This window comes from Condylura cristata, unplaced genomic scaffold, assembly GCF_000260355.1.
Source record: "Condylura cristata isolate star-nosed mole 26May11 unplaced genomic scaffold, ConCri1.0 scaffold00097, whole genome shotgun sequence".
In the NCBI taxonomy this organism is placed as follows: domain Eukaryota; kingdom Metazoa; phylum Chordata; class Mammalia; order Eulipotyphla; family Talpidae; genus Condylura; species Condylura cristata.
The window spans coordinates 48,836-73,831 of record NW_004567198.1 but is presented as its reverse complement, the minus strand read 5'-3'; the positions used below and the strand labels follow the sequence as shown (position 1 = coordinate 73,831).

The 24,996-nt window shown below is 43.9% G+C and overlaps 1 protein-coding gene across 1 annotated transcript; it reads right to left on the bottom strand.

Moving 5' to 3' along the window:
* Positions 1-13,320: 13,320 nt before the first annotated feature.
* On the bottom strand, positions 13,321-24,996 carry LOC101625600 (E3 ubiquitin-protein ligase TRIM38-like). Its single transcript, XM_012734914.1, has 5 exons — positions 24,543-24,996; positions 19,823-19,918; positions 16,283-16,513; positions 15,211-15,233; positions 13,321-15,116 (listed from the first exon to the last, which is right to left on the bottom strand). The coding sequence occupies exons 1-5, from the start codon at positions 24,951-24,953 to the stop codon at positions 14,756-14,758; spliced, it is 1,122 nt and encodes a 373-aa protein (XP_012590368.1). The 5' UTR covers positions 24,954-24,996; the 3' UTR covers positions 13,321-14,755.

The window sequence follows — 24,996 nt, the reverse complement described above, 5'->3', positions numbered from 1 at the left end:
TTTTGTGTGCTTTGTGATCGTGATCATGGGCTTTGTAGCAGTGTGATAGATTCTCTGTGCCATGCTTAGTAACTATGCTTGCTGTGTGTGTCTGAGTATATATATTTGGGGTGGGGCCACAGATTAACCTCTAAATGGTTTCAGAAATTACCAGAATCCATGAAAAGTGACAGGCTTCTCAACATCTGTTTCTTACCCTCCTGAAAAAAATCAACAGCACACTCTAAACAATGGATAAAGAGAAAGTGACAAAAAGTGAAAATATTGAAGCTTGAAATGAACGAATACCAAAGTCCCCAAACCAAAATTTGTGGTTCCATAAAACAAGTGCATAGATAAAATAATGTAAAGGCCATTATAATAGACAAAAGATCTTGAGTCAACAATTTAGCCTTCTTGTAAAAGAGCAGAAAGAACGGGCCCTCCTTGGTGGCGCAGGTGATAAAGCACAGAATTAAGAAACTAAAACCACTTCAGCATGATGGCTACCTGGCTCTCACTTCTCGGCCAACTCCCCTTCCACTGAGGGAGCGGCCCCTGGTTGTGGGGTTGTTGCTAGACTGTGAGGCAGGACTTGTGTCCTTTTACATGAATACTGGCTCCCACATCTTCATCTCGCTGAGGGCCTCCTTCTCTGACACTCTCAGGCCTTATTTCCAGGTTGGTCATTATTCTTCTTTGCTCCTCCCTCCACCACTGAAGTCAATTTAAAATAGTCTTTTGTTTAATGGATGGAGCTGGAAGGGATCATGCTTAGTGAATTAAGCCAGAAGAAAAAAGTAATGTCTTTGATTAGGTGAAGCCCTCAAAGCCAGGACACAGGGTAAGGCACAGAATCTCCTAGAATTGGGATGCTTTTCCTGGGCGTCTCCACGGGACACTTGTCGCTGATCCTCAGACAGCTTTAGTTCAGGATGAGCTGTGTCTGGATCCAGAGTCACGCTGACTAAAAAAGAGAAAGACACGTTTTATTTGCTGAGAATACAGTGCACGGCAACTCCAACCTTCCAGGTTTCAGTGTAGCCCAGTTTCTTGTACATCTGTGAGGGATTTTCTGAGACTCTGCAAACTAGCAGGAAATCATCATATCTGCCACATTAATGTTGGGGAGAATGATGGTGAAAGAGCTAATGCACGCTTAGAGCTTGGAGAAATGAAATGCCTGGCATTTGGTAAGTAACCAGTAAGTGGAGTAACATCCTCTCCACCACTATCTCTGTCACCATCTCAGTTACTCAGAGAAGGCAAGGGACTGACTAACCAGTGTGTGACTGGTGCCCCAACCCTTTCTCCCTGTGTAGGCCAACTGAGAATCATGGAATATTGAAGCAAAAAAAGAAAGAAAGACAGAAAGAAAGGTTATCCCCATTTCTGCTTACTAACTTCTCAACTGATGATCAGAAAGGAAATAACCTGGCTGTGTGTTATATCTTGCTATGAAACAGATTCTAGTATTCTATTAAGCCCTCAGAGCACATGTCAGTCCTGTAAATGCAGGTGGGAAGTCTTTTATGTTGCTGCAGATAATGTCCATATTGTCCCAGGAGTTAATGAAAAGTGATACAAGTTATACTAGGAATAACAGACATCAAAAGTTCTGACTAGCATAAGTAAAACAAACATATCTTGCTCAGCCTAAGCGTGACACCGGCCCGGAGTGTATTTACAAAGCAGCAATGATCATAGGATGTTCTAGCAAGAAGTGAACCTCCAAAATGTTGCTGAGTTGTACACGATCTGCCGGGCCATGGCTGAGAACTGAAGGTGACCTCTGTGGACCCACCAGCATCCTCCATGACTTCTGACCTGTGTTTGCTTCAGTCAATGGGAGACTCTAGAGGGGCCCAGAGATCAGAAAGATCAGCGCTAGGGGCCCTCAGTGCCCAGATCCCTCCCCATTGCCTGAGAGGGCGGTCCCCGTCACCTATGCCTGTTCACACCTCTTGTCCTAACAGTTCCCTCCACCTGCCACACAGACCCAGGGGCCATGGCCCCCTACTTCTTGCCCGGTATACTCCCTGTTCATGACCTTAGTTTTCATTATTGGAAATAACTCCTTTATTAAACTCTCCTCAGTCAGTCCTTATCCTCCTCACGCATGAAAGTTTGCATTTTCAATTCATGTTATATGAATAATCCACAATAACTGTAGTGGACAGATTAAAATGTTTACAGGTGAGAATGGTAATTATACTGAAAGGGGAAACATCAATTGGACTTTTAAAATTCCACCTATGGTTTATAGTGAGACCCATAACTGAGAGGCATAAAAGGATGGATTATATAATTATGTAGCTGTTAAATTTATCAAGTAGCATTAATTTAAAGTATTGTTAAGGGAGAAGAGAAAATTAATAAATAAAATCACTAGGAACATATAGCAACTCCAAATATGCATGCACCCTATAACTTGACAATAAACAATGCAAATATCACTATAATGCAACATGAAGGTGAAAACTCTATAATCATCAGAAGACATTTTCATATTCTTCCCTTCATAGTTGACAGATCTGGCTGGGGAAAAATGTATCTGAAAGTGGGGAGGTCTTGAACAGTTCAACCAGAACAATTTAACAGACAAATAGAAAGAACAGCGATTAAAAAACAGAATATGCACTTCACACCACATTTTCTACATGGACTATGTACTCACTGATGGAGTTGGTCAGAATCCAAGAATGAACATATTTCTGTAGATCTCTATTACACAGACCAGGTTATTTGAACTCAATGCAATGCAATGCTATACAATAATAAAACATCCAAAAATATTTTAAGGTTACAAAATCAAAATGCTTATAAATGACATTGAGTAGATATATGAAAGTCCTTACAGAAACTTAAATAGAAAATAGATGAAAGCTACTTATATGTGAAGACTAAGCAGGTTCCTCCCACCTACGTAATTAGTGAATTTATCACCCCGAACCATAATCAGTGCTGGAACAGTACAGATGGCAGCTAAATATTCTTTCACTATTTTCTAGTGATTTTTTTTCTTTTTTTGGCAATGGATCATCTATTCACAATTGATCCAGAAATCAACCTGTTCTAGCAACAGAATTTCACAGTTATATTTTCAAGATACCTTGACATCTGGCTATTTAATATATAGGTATATTTAACCAATATGCACACACACATGTGGTTGTGACTACATTTTATTTCATTTTTTAAAAAGATTTATTTATTTGTACATACAGAACTGGGGTACAGGACAGAGGCTCAGGGGTGGCGAGAGACTTCACCAGAGACAGAGCGGGGAGCAGAACAGGCAGATGGACAAAGTACACTGCTGAGGGGAGCAGCGGGCGGGTCAGGAGAGGTCTGCCACGCCATGTGGTCACCTCCGGGGCAGGCGGGAATCGAACTCATGTGGAAGTGGCTTTAGCTTCTCAGTGCTGTGCTTTAATCAGCTGCACCACCAGGGAGGGCCGTGGCTACATTTTAACAGTAGAAAGTAAATGATCAAAATCCCCAATTGTCATATTATAAAAAATTTCATAATCCTACCAATGAACACACCCAACTCGCTGATGAGAAAATCAGTACCCTTTAAGGAATCAAGTCTTTGTACTTTGATGGAAAGTAAGTCTAGTCTGGGTGCTCCCTGATGGAGCAACAGACTAACGCACAGCACTATGAAGCTATCCACAGCCACCACAGCAAGAGTTTGATTCCCAGCCGGGGAGGTGACACACATGTCATAGCAGACCTCTCCTGTCTCGCCTTCTGCTCCCCTCAGCAGTGTGTCTCAGTCAATCCGCCTGTTCTGCTCCCCACTCTGACTCTGGTGAATTCTCTCACCACCCTGCACCTCTGCCCTGTACCTTGTGTGCACAAATAAAAATCTTAAAAAAAAAAAAGCAAACAAACAGTATGCCTCGTCTACCTTTGAAACACTGTATAACAAAAAGAGTAAAAATAGAAAATGCTATAAGCATACCAGGCCGGATTAACTTTAATAAGGTCCTATAAATCAGGAAGTAAGCAAATGAAGTAATTCTTAAATCAAAGCAAATCACAGAAGACCACAGAAGAACTGAGAAGGCTGAAAGTTTGTAGAAATCTAAACTCCTTAGTGAAATTTGAGAAACAGATTAAATATATATGATACCCTATCAAGTCAATCAGATTGTCAGAAATGATAAATTACAAAGACACAAGGAGATGTGAACAGTGGAAACTCTGCTATTGCTGATAGGATACAATTTCAATATCTGTATATCTAGTAATACAAAACTTGCACCCCTACATGGCAACACTCTCGGTTCAACGTATACCCCTCTGAGGCAACAGGCAAGGACATTAGCAGAATGGGTCCAAATGTTCACCATTTTGTGCAATAGGGTAGATGGAAAGTCATGCTTGCATTCATGAACAGCATATAATATTTATTTGTTACCACACTGTAGAGTAATTAAGAGTAGGTTGTAGAAAGCTACTGTCTTAGCACCACTCCATGCTTGTGGGAATTTTAATACTTCACCTCCAGTGTCTTCCTTTCCTCCGCCACCACATAAAAAACTATAAATGAGAGATATTCCACAGGGAAAGGGTTGAGAAAGGGGTCAAAGGGAGGGCGGGAAGAGCACAAGAAACTATGGAGATGGTGCACAGGAGAAGGGTGGGGGGAACTCAGTGGGGACTACACCTGAGAAAATAAAGCAAACATTGTACAAAAATGAACAATGATATAAAATATGTATAAATAAATTGTATGTTTAAAAAAATGCCTCCTATACAGAGGACTTTGGTCACACAAGGAAACACATGTGAAGCTCTTCTAACAGGTCACAGAAAGTGTTTATTCTAGTTGCTGCTAACAGTATCTGTGAAAAAGTAGGCTGGTAATGGGCATGAAGATTACCTGAAACCAGTGTGCTAGCAACACGCCTCACAGAAATGAAAGGTCCAAAATAGAAGGTTGTGTAGACCAGAAAGTACTGCTATGTTATTGTCACCCCAGTGCTGGAAAGGCTGAAGCCCCATCGACAGAAATAAGGTTACATTCAATATAAGATTCTGATGGACTTGAAGAAACTTTTGGTGTAATGAGTGACAGAAGTTCATAAAGTAGATTGAATTATTGATCGTACATATACATAAAGACAAGTTTTGTTACTCGGAGAAGTAGGACTGGGAGGGGTGTGAGAAACCTTGAGCTTTTACTTTTCTTTTTTCTATATTGTCTAACTGATGACAATTGAGTGGTTTTAATTGTTTAATTATTTATTTTTAAAAAGATTTATTTATTTATGCATACAGAACTGGAGTACAAGCCAGAGATGCAGGGACAGTGAGAGGCTTCACCAGAGACAGAATCTGAAGCAGATGAGGCAGAGGGATGAAGTATTCTGCTGAGGGGAGCAGCGGATGGGTCAGGAGAGGTCTGCTGCGCCATGTGGGTCAGCTCCAGGGTTGGGTCGGGGATCGAACTGGCACTGAAGTGGCTGCAGCTAGCTTGCAGTGCTGCGCCCTAAATCCCTGCACCACCAGGGAGGGTTGGTGTTAATTTTTTAACAGAAAGTTTGTTTAAAATGATGGAGAATTATGTATATAAACAATAGGCACATTGAGAAACAGAGTTGAATCACCTATAATGCCTTGTGTAAAATTAAAAGCTGACAAATATGGTAGTGAAATTTGGAAATGATATGATATGAACATACAATCATTTGTCTATTTATTTACATCTCCACAGTCTCAAACCCAATGTTTTTTTTTTTTTTTGTTATCGTTTTTGATGATTCCTACTGTTTTCAACTTGAGGGGAAGCTAAATGTGTGTGCACGATCCCTGACCTGTTACCCCTGTAACCAAATAGATCTTAGAACACAGAATATTTTCAAAAATAGAATATAGGAAATATAATACATATGTTCTAAATGATATCTAAGCCCAGCAGGGGCTAAGGCAGTACTTGTCATCAAATGCATCGATATTCCTACAAAAAACTACATTCAAATTAAGTGGGATAAAAATACATATATTTTTAAAGACTTATTTATTTATGCACACAAGAGCTGGGGTGCAGGCTAGAGATACAGGGAGTGAGAGGATCCACCAGACACAAAGTGGGCAAAGAATAGCAGATCTACTGAAATACACAGCTGAGGGGAGCAGTGGGTGAGTCAGGAGAGGTCCACTGTGCCCTGTCGGTCACTTCTCTGGTTGGGGATTGAACTCTTGCTGCAGTGGCTGCAGATAGCTTCATACTGCTAAGACTTGAGCCCCTGCACCACCAGGGAGGCCCCTGTAAATATTTTTATTTTCATATGGGAGAATTAGCAGGTGCTATCCCTGGTTGATTCAGCTAGACAATGGGAGAGGAGGAATCAGAAGAGCCTGAATACCTGATTAGTTAATCTGGGTTTTCACACCAAGGGAAAGTACTTGTGAGAGGTATGGTCACACACTCACCCTCTCACCCTGTAGCCTGGGCCTGTGACCTCCACTAGAGCCCTGCTGTGTCCTTTGTGCAGGGGTGAGGGGGGAGCACCCCTGCCACCACCACCTCCCCCCCCCCCCCACACACACACACAGTGCCAGCAGATTAGCTGCTCCCAGAACTAGTGCAGCCTCCTTGATGCCTGGGGTTTTGCCCCTCCTTGAGCTACAAGGTCCTGTGCTTCCCTCCTGTCACACCCTGATCTGAGATGTGGCCTGGAGCCTGGGGTAAAGAACGCAGAGTGAAAGGGCTAGAAAGCAAAGCCCTGACCGTTTTCGAAGTCCTGTCCGTTCCTTGTTGCCACACACAAGCACACATCAGCCAGGATGCACACACGCAGACAGAAAGCTCGGTCCACCACAGAGCAAACCTTGGCCTGGACTTTTCCACTCCTTCCTTCCTCCTTCACAGAGCTCAGTCACAAAATGGCTGCCGCTGCCCTCCTCCCCCACACCCCTCCCTGCCCCCCCATGTAGTCCCAGTTCCGGGTTTCAAGGCAGGAAATTCCTGAGTGGGGCTCAACTCACAAGAAAGTGCTGTGGGGGGTGGGGGGTGGGCTCGGGTCCAGATAGGGTAGGGCAGCGAAGTCCCATAACTGGTTAAACCAGCCAGGGTCATTGTTATCAGGCAGATGGAAATGGTCAGAAGCCCTTTGTAGATTGGGTAGGCTTTTTTAATGCTTTTGTGGAGGAGCAGATACAAACAGCCAGAGCCCTGGAAGGCAACCTCCCTCCCCATATTTATAATCCAGTGTATGAGAGGCTTTTATGATAAACCTATGATACACATGTGTCTAAGAAATAACTTCTGCAGAGTCTGAGGAGCTGGCAGGGTGAAGCTGGAGCCAGGCAAAAGTGAACTGGGATTCTAGAGCTCCCTGGGCCCTGTGCTTTGCTTGATGCTGACCTGAGACCCCCAGGGGCCTGTGAGCGTGTTACGGAACCCTGGTCTCGGTTTCCCTCTGCCAAAAAGAAAAGAAAAGAAAAGAGAAGAAAAAGGTAACAGTTTGAGGAAAAGGAAAGTGGTTTTACTTGTCGACCAATGAGGAGGGCAGCGGACTCATGTCTGAAAGACCACTGTCCTGCTCTTTGGCAAGTTACAGAGGCATCACAAGACTGAGTCACACAAAGGGGATGGGTAGAAGGGACGAGCACAGCAACTGACACAGCCTTAAAATCAAGGAAAACCGGTGCCGGGATGCCCCCAGGATGCCTGAATATCTGCAGGAGTTCCCAGCAGATAACAGACTGTTGGGGGCTGTGTCTGAAGCTCAGATCCAAAAGGTGAAAGATAAGAAAGGGGAAATGAAGCTCATCAGGAATCTCTCCACATTCTATTCGAAGTCAGCCAACCTAGGCTCACATGGAGAGAGCCCCTCCCGGGGAGAGGGGGTTTCTATCAGGGCATCTCTCCACCAGCATGGGGCAGCTGTTCCTCTGCCCACCTGTGCCCATGCAGGTGCTTCTTCCCACCCGCTCTCTCCCTCTGCAGGGCAGCAGCCTCCTGCCTGCCCGGGACCTGTACCAAGCCTGGACTTCTCTGCACTGACCTCCCTCAGTGGAGGCTGCTCTCCTAAGGCTGTCAGCCTGCAACCATGCGGGGTCTCTCTGCAAACCTGTCCCTCTCAGGGCAGCTGTTCTTGCCCGCTTGTATCTATGCAAGTGTCTTTTTCTCTCCTGTCTCTTTCTAATCAACTTCCTCTTTCAATATGACAAGTCTCTGCCTCGTGGAGAATCTCACTGTGTGTCGCTGAAAGGGGAGCGCTGGTGAAACCTTTCCCAGAGTGAACCCAAGGACCCCCAACTCCAAAAGACGACATCAATGGGATAGAGACTGTAAGGTCCCGTGGATAGAATAAGGCAAGGAGACAGAAGTAAGAGGGGAAGGCTTTTTTGAGCTCCCATGCAGCTAAGGGGGCCTGGAGTCACCTCAGTGTACAAACTAGGGGTCTTTCATATGCCCCGCTCTGTCCAGGCTGGGGAGGTGAAGAGCCATGTGAACAGACCCCGTCAGTTCCGGGTCTTTGGTCTTTATCAGGGTGGCTATCTGGGGTAACATCCTGAGGCCAGCTCAGCAGCTCTCTCACCTTGACCCCGCAGGATATTCCTCCTTTCACCACTCTGGGGGCCTGGGTGTCCTTTCAGAGACTTCTCTCCCTGGGAGAGGCTCACCCCTGTGAGCCTAGGTTTATTCTGATTTTGAATAAACTGTGTAGAATCTGAAAGGGCCAGTCTTGTGATCCCTCCTTGGGATTTTCTGTTCTTTTCTCCATCATATTCATTATACTTCTAACAAGTGAGAAGAGGTATATGATAAGACTGGCTTGCTTTGCAGCCTGAGTAAGCAAACTGAGCGCTTACTCAATATTTTACGTAAAGACTTATTTTGCAATGCAGTTCCAAATCAGTATCTCAGAGGTCGATTTAGCCCACAGAAATGTTTTGTTTGGCTCAGCAGATTACCAACTCTAAATATTCTGAGATTTACCAAGAAACTAGATTTCTGATATTTTTGAAAATTTTGTAAGTTGGAGTGTCTTTTTTCCCCCTCTAACAAATCACCTGTGCCCACAACCCAGTGGCTTCCCTCCCAGCCCCCTCCACACTAACTCTATATCCTCTGGTAACTGTTACTAGGTAGGGAGAAGGGCACCCTGGGGCCCCCAAGTCTGCCTGATCTAAATAGACTGCCATCTACAGCATCAAGACAAAACATACAGACCTTTAGTGGAAAGGAACTTTAGTACAATTAGTCACAGAAAAGGCAGAGAATATAGTTTGTAAATCAAGCACCCAAGGTTACCCATCCCCTCATGGGGAAATGTTCAACCAAACAGGTTTGGCCCAAAGTAGGGCGACTAAGACCTCCCACCAGTCTAAAGCACCTCCTGGTGATGACTGATAGAAAGGGTCAGACATGGACAGACAAGTCTGGAAGGAAAAGAGCAAACACAAAATCAAGATAAAAGCTGCCAGTGAACTTCCCTCATCTGTTTCACCCAGTCCGGGATCAAGAAGCCAGTGCAGCTTCTTCACAGGTCTCTCTGTTTCCTGTGCCCCCTCAGCTCTCCTTCCCCAATCTCTTCCTCAGTTTTCCTCTTGCTTCCAGATCAACTCCACATTTCCTTGGGTGGGGCAGGGGACCTGGAAACTTCCCTTTTCCTGGGGACCACCCTGGTACAAAAAGTCTGCTTATGAGGAGATTTAAAGATGTAAATGTTTACATTAATAAATTTGAAAGATGTCAACAACTGCATCTTCCCCTTTAAGAAAGTAGAATATAGAGGAACAAAACAGAGGGTCAGATAAAGTTAAGCCAATGGCAATTTCTAGAAATCTGAGTGAGGGAATAAGATTGCAAGAAGGGGAGGGAGAAAACATGGAGATGAGGGTGGACTTGATGTGGTGACATGCATCTGAATCACCAAAGTGTTATAAACCAATGTGACCTCAATTTTTAAAAATTTAGAGAAGAATGTAAGAAAAGAAGAGCATGTTAAAACCAAAGCAAGTAGAAGGAGGTTAATAATAAAGATTAGAATAGGTGCAGCTATCAAAAAAGTAGGAGGTGGGCAAGAGGCAATCCCATTATTTTGTCTTTTAACTGAGATGTACGGATGCTGCACACCAGCTCTACCTACTGGTGATGCGGTTACCTAGACTTAATAAACTAAATGTCAAAAATATATATATATATATTTTTAAAAGATTCATTTATTTCTACACACAAGGCTGGGGCACAAGCCAGAGGTGTGGGGGTTGAGCGGGTTCAATAGAGACAGAATCTGGAGAAGAACAGATTGTCTTAAACACATTACTGAGGGGAGCAGCGGGCAGGTAATGAGAGGTCTGCCGAGCCATGTGGATCACCTCCCTGGCCAGGGATTGAAGTCATGCTGCAGTGGCTTCAGATAGCTTCATAGTGCTGTGCTTTAACCTGTTGTGCCACCAGGGAGGGACACAAAAAAATACTTAAAAAAATAATAATATAAAGTTTATTTTTTACATCATTTTGTGCCTTTTTCCATATCAGTCGTAATCCCCATGGGCTTCCCATCACCAAATCACCCATGTGCCATCACCATAGTCCAGTGCAAATCTTGCCCCGCCCACGTTTTTTATCCCATTCCCCACTCCACCCCCATAAAATGTCTCTGGTATATAGTTGTTCATTATTATGATTACTTTCTTTGTTTATATTCCTGCTATGAGTGAAACCATCCAATATTTTTCTTTTTCTTTCTGGCTTATTTCACTGGGTGTGATCCCTTCCAGCTCCATCCATATTGCTGCAAAAGGCATGTGTTTATCTTTTTGATTGCTGAGTAATATTCCATCGTATATATGTACCACATCTTTGTTTGTTTGTTTGTTTGTTTTGTGCCATATCTTCTTAATCCAGTCATCTACTTTTGGGCATTTGGGTTGATTCTAATTGTAAATAAAGCAGCAATAAACATGGGGGTGCAGGTGTCTTTCTGAATCAGTGAAAAAATACTGGTTTTTATATCAACTATAAATTATGACTTTAGCATTTGTTGACAGCTTTTGTAGTTATTATTATTCATGTTTGGCTATACCATAGCTTTGTCATTTGGCAACTCAAGTATAATATCAGATTTAACAGGGAATATATATGTTTCAGAAAAAATTCATGTGTAGTTAAGACCTATTTATTTTTGTTGTTTTACTTACATTGTTGTTTATTTTTATACAGTTGTTGGTGTCTCTGCTCATGTGTAATTCCCACAACCTCCCATCACCATGAAATGTCACCACAGTCCCTTGTACTCTTTCCTCCCTATTTTGTCCCATCTCCCTCCTTCCCTGCTGTATGCCTCAAATACAGTTTACTTTCTGTTTTTTTTAAATGTATTTACTTATATATACAAGAACTGGGGTATAGGTCATAGGTGTTGGGGGGTGTTGATAGTATTCACCAGAGATAGAGTGTGGAACAGAACATGTGGACTGATTGAAATACTCTGCTGAGGGGAGCAACGGGTTCTGCTGCACCATGTGAGTCAGCTCCCTGGCTGGGGATTGAACTCGCGCTACCTCGTGGCTGAGGTAGCTTCATAGACCTGCATTATCACAGCACCAACAGAGAGGCCCCTACTTGCAGGTTTTGTATCGCTCTCTCTTTTCTTTTTAACCATTTGGGGGGGGGTCTTTATATCCCTCCTATAAGTGAAACCATTTTATATTTTTCTTCTTCCTTCAGACATTTCACTCAGCCTCATCCCTTTTAGTTCTGCCTCTATTACTGTGAATGGCATGAATGGATCTTTCTTGATTGTTGAATACTATTCCATATTGTATGTAGAACACATATTCTGGATCCAGTCTTCTGTTTGGGGGGAATGAAGGCTGTTTCTAGGAGTTAGGACCTATGTACTTGGATTTTAAGATAGACCAAGTCAGCTAACTCTGGCATAGTCTGGACTGTATCAGCTTCTTTTCAGCACAGAGGTCTAGCATCAAAATTCATTTTACTCATCTCTTTCTTGTTTGAAGTTTCCACTCTGAGCTGACTGTAACTCTTCTTTCACACTTTACTTGTTTATTACCTAGACAGAGCTCATGAGTCCTGGCGGCTGTTTGTACTGACTATGTCATCCGGGACAACAACTCAGATTATTAATCAAAATGTCAGGTTAGAAGAATCACTGTCAGGTCACTGTAGGGGGTCGCAGTGCTGTCTTGCTGTCCCTGCTGTGGTCCCTCCTCCCCCCTAGTTGAGCCCCAGCCAGGCAAGCGGATCTCTCCTGTCTTGCCTGTTGCTCCCCTCAGCAGTGTGTTTCTGTAGATCCACTGGTTCTTCTCCCCACCCTGTCTCTGGTGAATCCTCTCACTAACCCCACACCCCAACAACACCTCAACTCTCGAATAGATAAATTAAAAAATCAAATTTTTTTAAAAATCCAACTCACCAAAAAAAAAAAAAATCACATTTCCAAACGTATTTGTTTTAGTAATACAGCCTCAAAATAAAGTAAAAATTACAGAATTCTGGGTTCTCCCTTGTGGCGCAATGGGTTAAAGTGCAGGAAGACATAGCTAACTGCAGCTGCTTCAGCACAAGTTCATCCCTGGCCAGGGAGGTGACCCACATGGCCCAGCAGACCTCTCCTGACCTACCCGCTGTTCCCCTCAGCAGTGTACTTTGTTGATCTGCTTTTTCTGCTCCCCACTCTGTCTCTGGTGAACCCTCTCACCACCCTTGTTCAACTGGCCTGTATCCCAGTTCTGTGTGCATGAATAAATAAATATACATTTTTTAAATTACAGAATTTTGACCCTCCCTAGTGGCGCAGCAGGTTAAAGTACAGCACAAAGAGGCTTAAGACATTTCCACATGAGTTCAATCCCCACCTGCCCCAGAGGTGACCACATGGTGTGGCAGACCTCTCCAGACCCGCCGCTGCTCCCCTTAGCAGTTGCTTCGTCGATCTGCCTGTTCTGCAGATCTGTCTCTGGTGAAGCCTCTGTCTCTGGTGAAGCCTCTCACCCTCTGCATCTCTGGCCTGTACCCCAGTTCTGTACGAATAAATAAATAAATATTTTTTAAAAAAAATTACAGAATTTGAAGGAGAATTAGAAACTACAATTAAGAGACATTTTAACATTCTTTTCTTTTTAATATATAGATCAACAGACAAAAAATATTGAAGATATGGAAGATTCCAACATGCCAACAATCTAAAGCTAGAAGACATACATAAGCCCAGCATTTAAGCAGAGAACACACATATACCTAGCCATATTTGGAATATTTGCCATCTGAAGACTAGTCAAACAAATTTGAACAAATTTCAATAGATCTGCTTCACAACTCCATGATCTCTGACATAAAAACAGATTTTAGAAACCAACAATAAAGAGGTTGATGAAATATATAAAGTATCAGAAAATAAAATGCGTTTACATCATACTATGAAGATCTATAAATTGGGGTGTTTTAAATATCAATGAGACAAGCTAATATATGATGTCATCATCAGAGAACTGGTAGGTGGAAGGTCTCTGCAGCAGTGCCATTAACAAGAAAATCTGTCTCACTTTATATGTGAGAAAGCCTGGTGTGTGGGCAGACTCTCCACAACTATCTAACAAGGGTCTTCCCATCATTCCAGCCAAGGTCACACCACTATCAGGGTATAGATGGCAGCTAAATTGTCTTCATTTTCTGAAAGGTCGCCAAGAACCACATACATGGTCTTGGAGGTTTAATCAAGGGCCAGTTGCTGGACCAGGCTCTGAACCAAGGGGTGGCAGAGTTGCAATAGGGATGAGTAAGAGGGGTTTTTATAGGCCTACATGGGGCGGGGAGAAATGATCAGGTAGAAAATTTTGACAAGGAACTGAAGCTTATTTTCTGCTCAGGGTAACCAGTGGTGACAAACAAGTCATGTAGTTATCAGTCCCAAATATCTGCGCCTTTGAGCAACTGCTTCCTCTGTGTGCCTAGATTTGGCTGGTGCCTGACCCTGACATTTTCTAGTGTCAGGATTCGTGCTTGGGCAGTGGGTTATTTGCTAAATACTCCATGCAATGGACCCTTACGAGGCAACGGAATTACAGCACAATTATGATTTTCAGGACATCTTTATATTTGGGTATCAGATATATACATATTTAGCTCTTCCTGAGAATGCAACTATAGTATTGTACTAGAGAGTGAGTTAGCATGAATGCCATACTATCAGATTAGAGAAAAGAGACCACATGATCCTATCATTTATGCAACTAACTCATTGCTAAACTCCATGTCTATGGGTGACTGAGCTCTTTGGAAAAAAAGTGTCAAAACTTGAAGGAAAATACCTATAGAATTTTTAGAATCTATGATTGTATTTGATTACATGAATTCATTTTCCAGCTGACTAGTGTCCAGGCTGACCAAGCCCTGCTGGGAATCATCACGAAGATCACAATGGGGTCTGGGTTTTCTTAAGGAGGCCATTTTGAGATTCAGCTCCCAGGCCCTGTTGCCTGAACCCCTGCAGTTCCTGTGTGCTGCTGGGGGAAGGGGCTCCAGGATGCAGCCCTTGCCTCACCATCCTGAGGAACCGGCAGGCCTCAGTAAAGTCTCCACAGAGTCCTTAGTGTCATGGCGCCCCATCAGACAAGCCTCCCCTCCAAGTCTGTGAACTCTGCCGCACTGTCATGTCAAGTCTTCTGGTAGGTCAGGGTGGGGTCACCAGGATGTCAGGGTGGAAATGCTGCTCCCTGGCAAGGAATCTGGAGCTGCTCTCCAGGTTGGGAGCTGTGGCTACCCAAAAGCATCCTGCAGGGAGCCTCACTGGGTCTCCTCCTGAGATGATCCCTGGCAAGGGTCATCGGTGGTGCTGGGCTGTGAGTTGCTGGCAGTGGGGCCGTGGCATCCAGGGCTGGTCTGCTCCTGGGGAGGCCTGCAGGGCTTCCTCAACTTGATGTGGCCCTGGGGCCTGCGCTGGCACTGGGGGCCACAGGAGCCATGCATTTCAGTCCCTAAGTCCACCCCATTCTGCCCCTGACAGGCCCCATGTTTCACAGTGCTGCCATCCTGACCAGGAGCCAGAAACGTCTTCTTCATATCAGAGAAAATCTTAGAAAAGTTGTGCGCAGTAGAAATCTCCAAAGAGATGTCCTCTGGTGGTTCCAACTTCACAGCTGAAGTCCTAAAGTCAGAAGAGGACAGGTTATCTTCAGTGGAACATTCCATTCAGCTCCTGGAATCCATAACAAACCCCTCCTCCTCTACACAGCACTTACCTGCTCAAGGTGTCTTTCACATCCTGCAGGGAAACAAAGAACAAAGGGAATGTCAGCGTTTCATGACACGTGGCATGAGGGGCTAGTGTCTCGAAACACTCCTTCCAAAGCATCATCCCGAGAGACTGCTGGAAACCCTGGTGGAAGGAATCCCATCCCAGGATGCCCACCCTGGCAGCACATTTAAGGACTTATGAGTCTGTTGTCTGCTTGCTGGGCTATGTGGGTGCCGCAGTGTCTGCAATCACATTTGCGTGTGGCTGTTTGGGGAAGAAGGCAGTAGCAAGCCATTCTCCCTCTGGTGAGACTGGCTCTCAGTAGTCTCATTCCTTCAGGTTGGACCCATATCAGAGACCACTTACCACAAAGTAGTGGGTCATTCTATTCATCTCTCTAGATTCCTTAGTAGTGAATCCAGCCAGAGACTGATATATCACCAAAGTGATGAAATGGGCCAGTAAGAAGTCAGTGATACCTGACAGCAGGTGTTCCTTGATGGTGGAACAGTAATGCTCCATAGTATGACCTTGAACTTCATAATATGACCTCCAGTTTGTAGTGAGAGCCAGAGGCCACACTTCCAGATTTTATCTTAATGGGTTAGATGCTTCAGGAGCTGAAAGGAGGTCCAGAAACAGCTCTTTGAGCAAGAGCTCTATAAGCAAATCAGGGAATTATTCATTTTGGCTGCCCTGCATTTCACCCACCATTATCTGGAAGAAACTTCTTTCAGGAGAAAAGTCGACAGTCAGATTAAATGGTAAAATTGCTATCAGATCTGTGCACACAAAGCAATGGCAAAAAGAAAAATGGTAGCAGTTATCTTCTGGTTTTCTTAGGCCTAGAAACCATTATATAGAGAAAGAAGGCTATATGTTTTGGGATTCACGGAGAAGCACCTTAAAAGTCTGGCAGAGGTCACCCCGGACTCTAGATGCGTGTCTGAATGAAGCAGTACTTAAACTTGCCCACACGAGTTATGCACGTAGGACTTGTCAACTTCCCACAATTCCTCTCCATTCTCTCAATAACTCAGGAACTGACACCTTGTTTCCTCCAAACACAGTCTCACCTGAAGCAACTTCTGGGCTGAGCTCTGATATTTCTTCTCTAGCTCTAGGATGTGACGGTCAACTTCATGATATTGCTTTGCCAGACTGGCCTTGCTGTCCTGCAGTCTCTTCAGGGTCTGTTTTCTTTCTCTCTCTAATTCCTGAAGATAATACTTCTCTTTTTCACAAAGGAAAATGTGGAGCTTCTCAAAATCACACTGGATTTTTTGTCTCTGCAGGTTTGTCTTCTCCTAGAAAAACGCATATTGGTTCAAATGGGCATTAATGGATGAATTGACAAAGAAAATGCAGAACACAGATACAGTGGATTACTGTACCCACTTAGAAAGAAAGAAAACTCTGAAATGAAACATGCTACAATATGGGCGTATCTGAAGACATTATGATATGAATTAAGCCAGAAATGGAAGAGTAGAAATTGTATGATTCTACTTATGAGGTAATCTATTCAAAATTGTACACAGAAAGTCTAAGAAAGGTTAAATGGTAAAATTGCTGTCAGATCCAAAGCCCAGTGTCTGTGTGTGTGAACCTAATGTGATCTCCCCCTGCTCCCCGAATCTGCATTCAGTCACAGGAGAACTTGGATAGTTATCAGCAAATGATACATCCTAAATAGGCACATGTGACTGATCTTGAATGAGTCCCAGGTTGGCATAAGTTAAGAGATGGTATGACAGTCTTTCCAGAGGCCAAGGGCCCACCACGGAAATTGGAAACACAGTTATCTTAAGGAAAGCTTCTTCATACTCCTCCCAGTAAGACCCATAGTCTGCAGTCCAAGTGTGTCTGTTCTTGCAGAGTTCATGAGCTTGAGGATGAGCTGCTCTGTAACTAACCAATGAACTTTTCACCACAGCCACATCTTTGCCCTTAGCCTACCTTTTAGCTAATACAATTTAATTCCTTCTTTCTCAGCCCTGGTTTCTAAAATGTATATAACCTCAGTCCCTTTGTGATTTTGGAAGGCTGATATCTTTGTCTTCTGCTTCCTTGCCAAATGACTTACAATAAAATTGTTTCTCTGAGCCTGGTGTCGCAGTAACTGGTTTTTACACCTGTCGGGCCGTGAGTACTGTATCAGGCAACAAAGTGGCACTGCAGGTTGGACTGTCTGCCCAAGACTCGGTACCCCCAGCATGGGCAGATCTCCCCTGTGGTGAACCTAAGTAACCCCCTAGATCTGTGTCCAAAGGCTTAATGACTGGACACTTCACTCCTCTCTGATGCTCCAGACTCCCTTGGAGTTATTTTTATTTTTAGAAAATAAATTGACTTCACATTTCTCCTGGGCAAGTACTAGTTACATCATGCTTGCACCCTATTTTCTCAACGGTCTTATAACGGTTGTGGGTTCCAGTCCCAGACTAAGAGAGAGCCTGGAAGGTTAGAACACCAGTCTTGTGTAAATTTGGGTTAGCGTTCCAAGAAATAAGGACAACTGCAGAAGGAATGTACATCTAGTCATGGGTAGTATCCCAGGAAACGCTTGCATTCAGGTCCCAAGGCAGGTAGTTTCAGTTTGGCTTAAAACTAGGAGACCACTGTTATAGCTGCCTTATGTTTGTGTGTTTTTCCCCTCGTGCTTCATTGTGTTACCGCCAGATGGTAATATTGGAATTAACTCATATGTCTTTCTTACAAAGGTACCTATATGAATGTTAAACACAGGTCATAATAGAAACTGTATTAAAATAGGAGTTAGGTGAGAAAGCAATGAAGAGTTGTTACTTGATGGATAATGAGTTATAGGTTGGAGTGAAGTTCTGCAGTGGCAATGGTCATACAACAATATCATACAACAATATTCAAGTCCTTCAGTACTGAACAATATACTTTAAAATGGTTAAAATGGTAAATGTTATTTTATATGCATTTTAACATCAACAGACACACAAGGACAATTTGCTCAGCTACTGTGACACTATTTTCCCATGAGTCATTGGCGCTGGATGTGTGTCCCACATCCCTGCTGCACAGCCATACTTTGGAGGCCACTTATGGGGGAGAGGCTGTCACAATTTTCTATAATCATCTGGTTAATGGATTTCTTCTTCAGTCAAGGTGAAGGAAAAAGGAAAAGAGAGAGGGCTAGATAATTGGATCATAGAACTTATCCAAGGTCAACATTTTTCCATGATAAGGTAAAAAGGAGTCTGTATTTGAATGCAGGAGGTTTCTTTGTCCCTGAGGTAATTTTGTGAAGCAAAATGAGCATAACTAAGTCAGGACTTTAGGGCACTAGGTTGGTAGATGAGTATGTGATTCTCATCAGCGGGGAGGTCTAGGTGACAGGCTTTGATCATAATTGCCAGGATAATTCACTTACCAACCCAAGGAGCACTTAATGATCTTAAGCACAAGACTGAAAAACTTAATGTTCAATCCTCTGAGTGCCAGCCTTGATTTTGGGATTAAAATATAGAGTTGAAATTTTCATTCATGCTTTCTCAATTCCTTTAGTATTTCAGGGTCATTGATTTAGGATAAAATAGAACTTTTGTGTAGAGCATGTAACTAATTCTTGTATTGCTGGGGATCCCTACATGTGACTAACAAACAAGGTCTCCTCAGTTGCCCAGAGTGTAATAAGAGTGTCCTCTGAGTTTAAGTTTGACACCCACATGCTAAGAATCAGGTCAGAGGTTGAAAGTGACCTCTGAGAGAGGCAAAAGAGTTGGAGGCGGGCCCTCCCTGGTGGCGCAGCGGGTTAAAGCACTGAACTAAGAAGCTTAAGCCACTTCCCCATGAGTTCGATCCCCGCCTGCCCCGGAGGTGACCACATGGCATGGCAGATCTCTCCTGACCTGCCTGCTGCTCCCCTCAGCAGTGTACTTCGTCGATCTGCCTGTTCTGCTCCCCACTCTGTCTCTGGTGAATCCTCTCACCCTCCGCATCTCTGGCCTGTACCCCAGTTCTGTATGAATAAATAAATCTTTAAAAAAAAAAAGAGTTGGAAGCCTGAAGAACTTCTTTGCATATTGATGGATGATTTCAATATTTCCATGAAGGAGTATGTCTGTGGCCTACCATGGGGACAGTGTTAAGAGACCCACAGTCTTCAGTGCAAGTGTGTATGTTTTTGAAGCAACTCATGAGCTAAGTAACATCTCAGCTGGGGTGACCCTGGTCTCGGTGCTCTCATATTTCGTTGCTGAGCCTGGAGGTCTGACCCCAGAGCCTGCTCTGTGGTAAATGTGCTGGCATGAGCAGCGTAAGGCCTTCCAGGCTGGAGAAAGTCTTAGGCATTCAATATTTGAAACCTAGCCAAGGATGACTTCTCGGTAGGGAGGCAAACCACCCTCCCTGACTGTTGCTCCTGACTGACGTATTGGGATTCTAGTCATATTATTGACAGGCTGAAGGAATGGGAGATCTGTTTTCACAGATGAAGACAACCAGTGGCATAAAAAATGATGGTTTTGTCTGTGCGTTTCATCTGCTTGTCTTATTTAGTGAGAATAAGCCAATATTGTACTTTGCCTGTGTTTAAGTGGTAGAATGGAAATACTTTGAAGGTAATAAACTTGAATTCTTACCTCCCATTCTTCTATTTTTTCACTGGTGATAAAAATCCAATTCTTGCACTCTTCTTGTAATGCCGTCAGTTTTGTCAAGACTTCCTGGAGCTCTTCCTAATGGGAATAATTGAGTGAATACCAGCTACTCAATTTAGCAATTATTTATTTGGTACCTATGTGGAGTCCACCCCCCACCCTGCAAGACTATCACAATACACTATTTACTGTGTCCTTATACTGTGATAGGAAGTATGCTGCAGGCTGTCCATGAAGGTAGCAATTTAACCCTCTTGGTAGCTCTGAGCAGTTGAGAGGCTTTTAGCATCGTGCACGCTTGTAGAACCTGAGACACAGGAAGGTGTTAAATAACCCAAGAAAAGGCTATCTTGCTTAGTGGGTGACAGAGCTGTGATTGTAAGCTCGTTTGCTGACCCAAAGCCTGAGCTACATTCTCACTTTCAGTCTTGTCCTGGGTATACTACATATCAAATAGGATAATAATTATGTAAAATAAGGTATATGTTGTACTGAACCACACATAACCAATGACAAGGGATTAACACTCATGGACCTTTGTACAAAGTATGGGGAGTCAGGAAAGAAAAGACCTCAAGCCAGCATATGTTATTAGAAATGTTATGGAGGGAGAACATTTTATTTTTCAAATTTATTTTGGATAGAATAAATTTACTTTCACATAGAAGAACTTCTGCATAGGCAAGAAGTGTGGGGTTGCGAGGATTCACTACAGACAGAACTTTGGTGACCCAAACTGGCAGATTTATTGAAATACACTGCTAAAGGGAATTTGGGAATGTAGGAGAGGTCTGCTGTGCTGTATGTGGGTTAGTTCCCTGGCTGGGGATTGAATTCATGACATAGCAGTGATAGTGCTGAGACTTAACCTATAGGCCACCAAGGAGATCCACAAGTTCAGGTTTAAGACTAAATAACCTGAGATATCAGGGAGCAACACAAAAGGGGTACTTGCTGAAGTCCTCTGCTCAGGCTCCCTCACCTTGTACCCTGGATATACATCTTCAACAGGAGCTATGCTGTGCCCTCTATGCTGGGGGGACTGTTTACAGCTCCAGCAAATGGGGTGCCCATCATCCTCACAGAATAGGTGGAGGGGGTTTCCATGCTCCTCACACAACGTGGTGATGTATTCAAGGAGTCTTTCCACATGCTTATTGCTACAGATGCTTTCCCTTGAAAATGGAGATTCACACTGGGGGCAGTAGAACCACCCCAGCCATGAGTTGATAGAGTGCTGGCTTTGAAGGTTGTCCTCTATGCACTGGTGACAGAAGCTGTGTCCACAGTCGATGCTCACGGGTTTCCTCATAAGCTGCTGGCAGATGGAGCATGTGGTATCCTCCCTCAATTTTTTGGTAGCTGAGGCTAAGACCATAACTTTTCCTGAGAAGCTCCAATTTTGTATCTAAAGGTGAAAAGAAGCAGTCAGAATTTTTCACAGTGAAAATATATCTTATTAAAGAGGTTTTGTCCTGAAGGTCTTGAAGAAGGCCCTCTGGGGAAAAGAATTGGTATTTCGAAGAGATAACACATAGAGGTATTGTGGTATAGGGTGATCGCTATAGTAATGGCTACTTCATTATTATATTTAGTCAAAGTTAAATAAATTTAGAATCCAGTCTCTCAGTTCCCATGAGCACATTCAATTGCAGGTGTTCTGTGTGTGGCTGTGGGCCCATGGGCCCCAGAAACAGGACAGCCCAGTACTGCTGGGCAGAATGTCCGTGGAGCCAGCAAGCACCAGCAGAAATGGAGGTGAAAGACAGGCTGTCTCATAAAAGTGGCAGCAAGAGAATGAGAACTCAGTTTGGAAATGTGAAACTCTTCCCACAATAATGAACACCAAGAATATTTAGCACTAAATAATCGGACTGTTGGAAAAGTCATGATGTATTTTTCTGTTTTCTATGAAAAATGCATCATGGCTTTTCTGACAACCCAACATTTCTCTGTAAGTGGTAGAACACTTACTTATAGATTAGTGGGCAGTCTATAAAGGGATCCATTGAGACAATCATGTTTAACTCCACTCCAACCCACACCCCTGTCTCTCTCTACAGATTCCCATATCCAAAGGACATAAAACATAAATTCTCCGTGATAAAGTCTGCAGGGAAATCAAAAGAAGCCTCTTCCTGTCATCTTCCCTGGTCAAGGGAGAGATTTGGCTTGAGCTTGGCAGAGAAGGGATCAGTGGGAAGAGAGTTTGGAGACCTAGGAAGTGTATCCTGGGAGGAGTTCAGGGGGACTAGGACCACAGGAGTTTGCAGTACCCAGGATGTGGGATCCTGAGTGCTGAAGCCCCAGGGGCCCACCAGTGAGGAGCCAAACACAGAGGTGCCACGAGTGGGAGCAAAGGGGTCTGTCCTTCTCCCACTGCTGAGCTGCTGAGGGAACCCCACTTTCACTGCTGGGAGTTTGTGAGGAGGAACGATGAGGCAGGGAGAGGTTTAGAATGAGCTCTCCTTTGGCTTGACTGTGCTAGAGAACTAAAACCACCATTCAACCAGTTAGTGGATAGACAATTCCCTCCAATTATCAGGATGAGCCCTCAGGGTCACTGGGAACTTCATTAGATTCTTGTATTCCTGGCAGGTCATTTCCCCCCAAGGGAAGAACTGGCTCCTTTCTGTCAGTGGGCTGTACTCCCTGGGAGAAAGGCTTCCCCACCTCTAATGCTTAGGGATTTATCCTTCCCTTTCACTCACCTCAGATCCTGGATCTTCTGAGAGGTACTGTGGATTCTGGTGAAAGGGAAAGAAAATGCAATCAGGGAAGGAGAGCTAAGAAGCAAAGTCCTGACCATTTGGGGAGCCCAAGGGGGCTCCCCTCACTGCCACCATCACCACCACCCTTCAATTACTCATCAGCAGTCACAGCCCTCCTCTGAGCAAACCTTGGCCTGGACCCCTCGCTATGTTCGCCACACAGCAGATCATCAATTATTGGCTGCCAGCTCCTGAGTCAGGACAAGGAGTTAACTCTGACTGGATTTGTATCAGAAACAAAACTACTATCAGTTGAGGGTTCAGAACAATCAAAGGAAAGTTGAGAATGTGTGTTTACACTCTTGTACCACAAGAGCGAGGACTTTGTGTGCTCTCTCCTCCATTATGTGTTATTCTACCTACTTCCATCCCACCCTAAGACCAGTAGCAGGAGAAGGATGTGCACTCTTGACCATCTCTAGCCAACTGTGTTTTGAGGTTCAAATTACAGAAATGAAGCACAAATAAATAGAGGGGATCAAGACTGGAAAAAAAGTACAACTCTATTTTCAGATAAAAAATTGTGTATGAAGAAATTCTTGAGGGAGTAATGTAGAAAGAGTTTTACAATTAAAAACTGAGTTCAGTGGATTGCAGGATATAAGGTCAATATACAAAATCCAACCATCAACCTACACCCTAGAATGAACAACTTGAAAATGACATTAAGGAAGCGATAATTTATAATACTTAAAAAACCCTAACATATTAAAATGAACAAGAACAGCACAAGACTTGTACACCACTAAAGCCTACAAAACTTCAGAAAAAATTAAGTTGACCTAAATAATTGGAAAGACATTCCATGTTCACAATTTGGATTACTTAATACTCCTTCCAAATGTAGACTCAGGGCACTCACTGTCGTCATTCTCATTGTTTTGATTTTTGTATTTTGTCATATTTGCACAAATTGGCAAGTTAAATCTAAAATTCAGCTGGAAATATGAGGAACACAGAGTAGCCAAAAGCATCTTTGAAAAGATCAGGGTCCCACATGTTTTCTTCACATGTCGACAGGGCAGAGGAGGGAGAAATCCTGTTCTTCATTCCTCCATGGCTAAGGGCTGCCTTACTTACCGGCTCTTCAGTGAGAAACTTAGGAGGTGCCTGAAACCTCTCTCAAGGCTTCGTCCCACACACCAATTATTTTTAAATCCTTTGATGTCCCTTCCCAACTTTTGCTAAAGCCTGTTTCCAGCTCTTCTTCTGGGAGGATTAACCTTGAGTTCACTCCACATATTAAATCCCAGCTGTGCACCAGAAGTAGACTCTGAGTGATACTAAGGCTCTTTCCCTGCCCTCACCTGCTTTTCCCATCATAAACCCCCTGACTGGGTGCTAGAGAGTCAGGAAAACTCCCTTGCTCATGACAGGTGGTCCCTGAGTGGAATCCTGTCTTTTCTCCACTTCTTCACATGGTTGATCGTCTTTATCACTCAGGACTTCCTACTGAGAAGTCTCCCCCCCACACACATTTCCACCTCTTGGGGCTCCCCCTCACCACACACACCAAGGATGTCAGCAGTATCAGCATCCTGTGTTCCTTTTCTTACCCCTTGTAGACTGTAGGGAATCTAAAAGATGGGGGTTCTGACCTCGGGGATTTCAGATTCTTTCCTGTGCTTCTTGCATATTATGGTGTCTTTAATTATCTATGCGAGGGGAGGCTACGAATGAGGCCGGGGTGGCAAAGAGCACAATGTACTGTGCAGGAAAAATTCATTACAGGAAAAGGTTCTGACCATCCCTGAAGGTCAAGTTGGGCAGTCACTGATTCAATGTGGACATGTAATAAACAATCTCTTTTAAAAAATGCCATGATATTACTGCTTAATATTAGGATCAGATAATAGTTTTTACTGCAACCCATTTCAATAAAATGCAGTTTGAGAGGCAGTCCTTGCTAGAGACTCTGACCACACACTCACCCTGTCGCCTGGACATATGTCTTTCACAAGCGCCGTGTTGTGTCCTCTGTGCCGGGGGGACCGCTCACAGTGCCAGCAGATGAGCTGCCCGTCGTCCTCACAGAACAGGTGCAGCTGCTCCCCATGCTCCTCACACAGCCTCTCCTGCTCCAGCTCTCGGATGCTCTCAATGAGGTTCTCCAGCTGCCTGTTGGGCCGGAGACTCTGCCTTCGGAATGGTGTCCGACACAGGGGGCAGGGGAAATTCTCCTGGGATGATGTCATAGGATCACAGTTTTCCAGGATGTCCTCTATGCACCTACGGCAGAAGCTGTGCCCACAGTTGATGCTCAAGGGGTCTGTCATCAGCTCCAGGCAGATGGAACATGTGGCTTCCTCCCTCATCTTCGTGGTAGCTGTGGCTGAGGCCATGGCTCTTCCTGAAAAGCTCTAGTGTCACAACCAGAGTAACAGG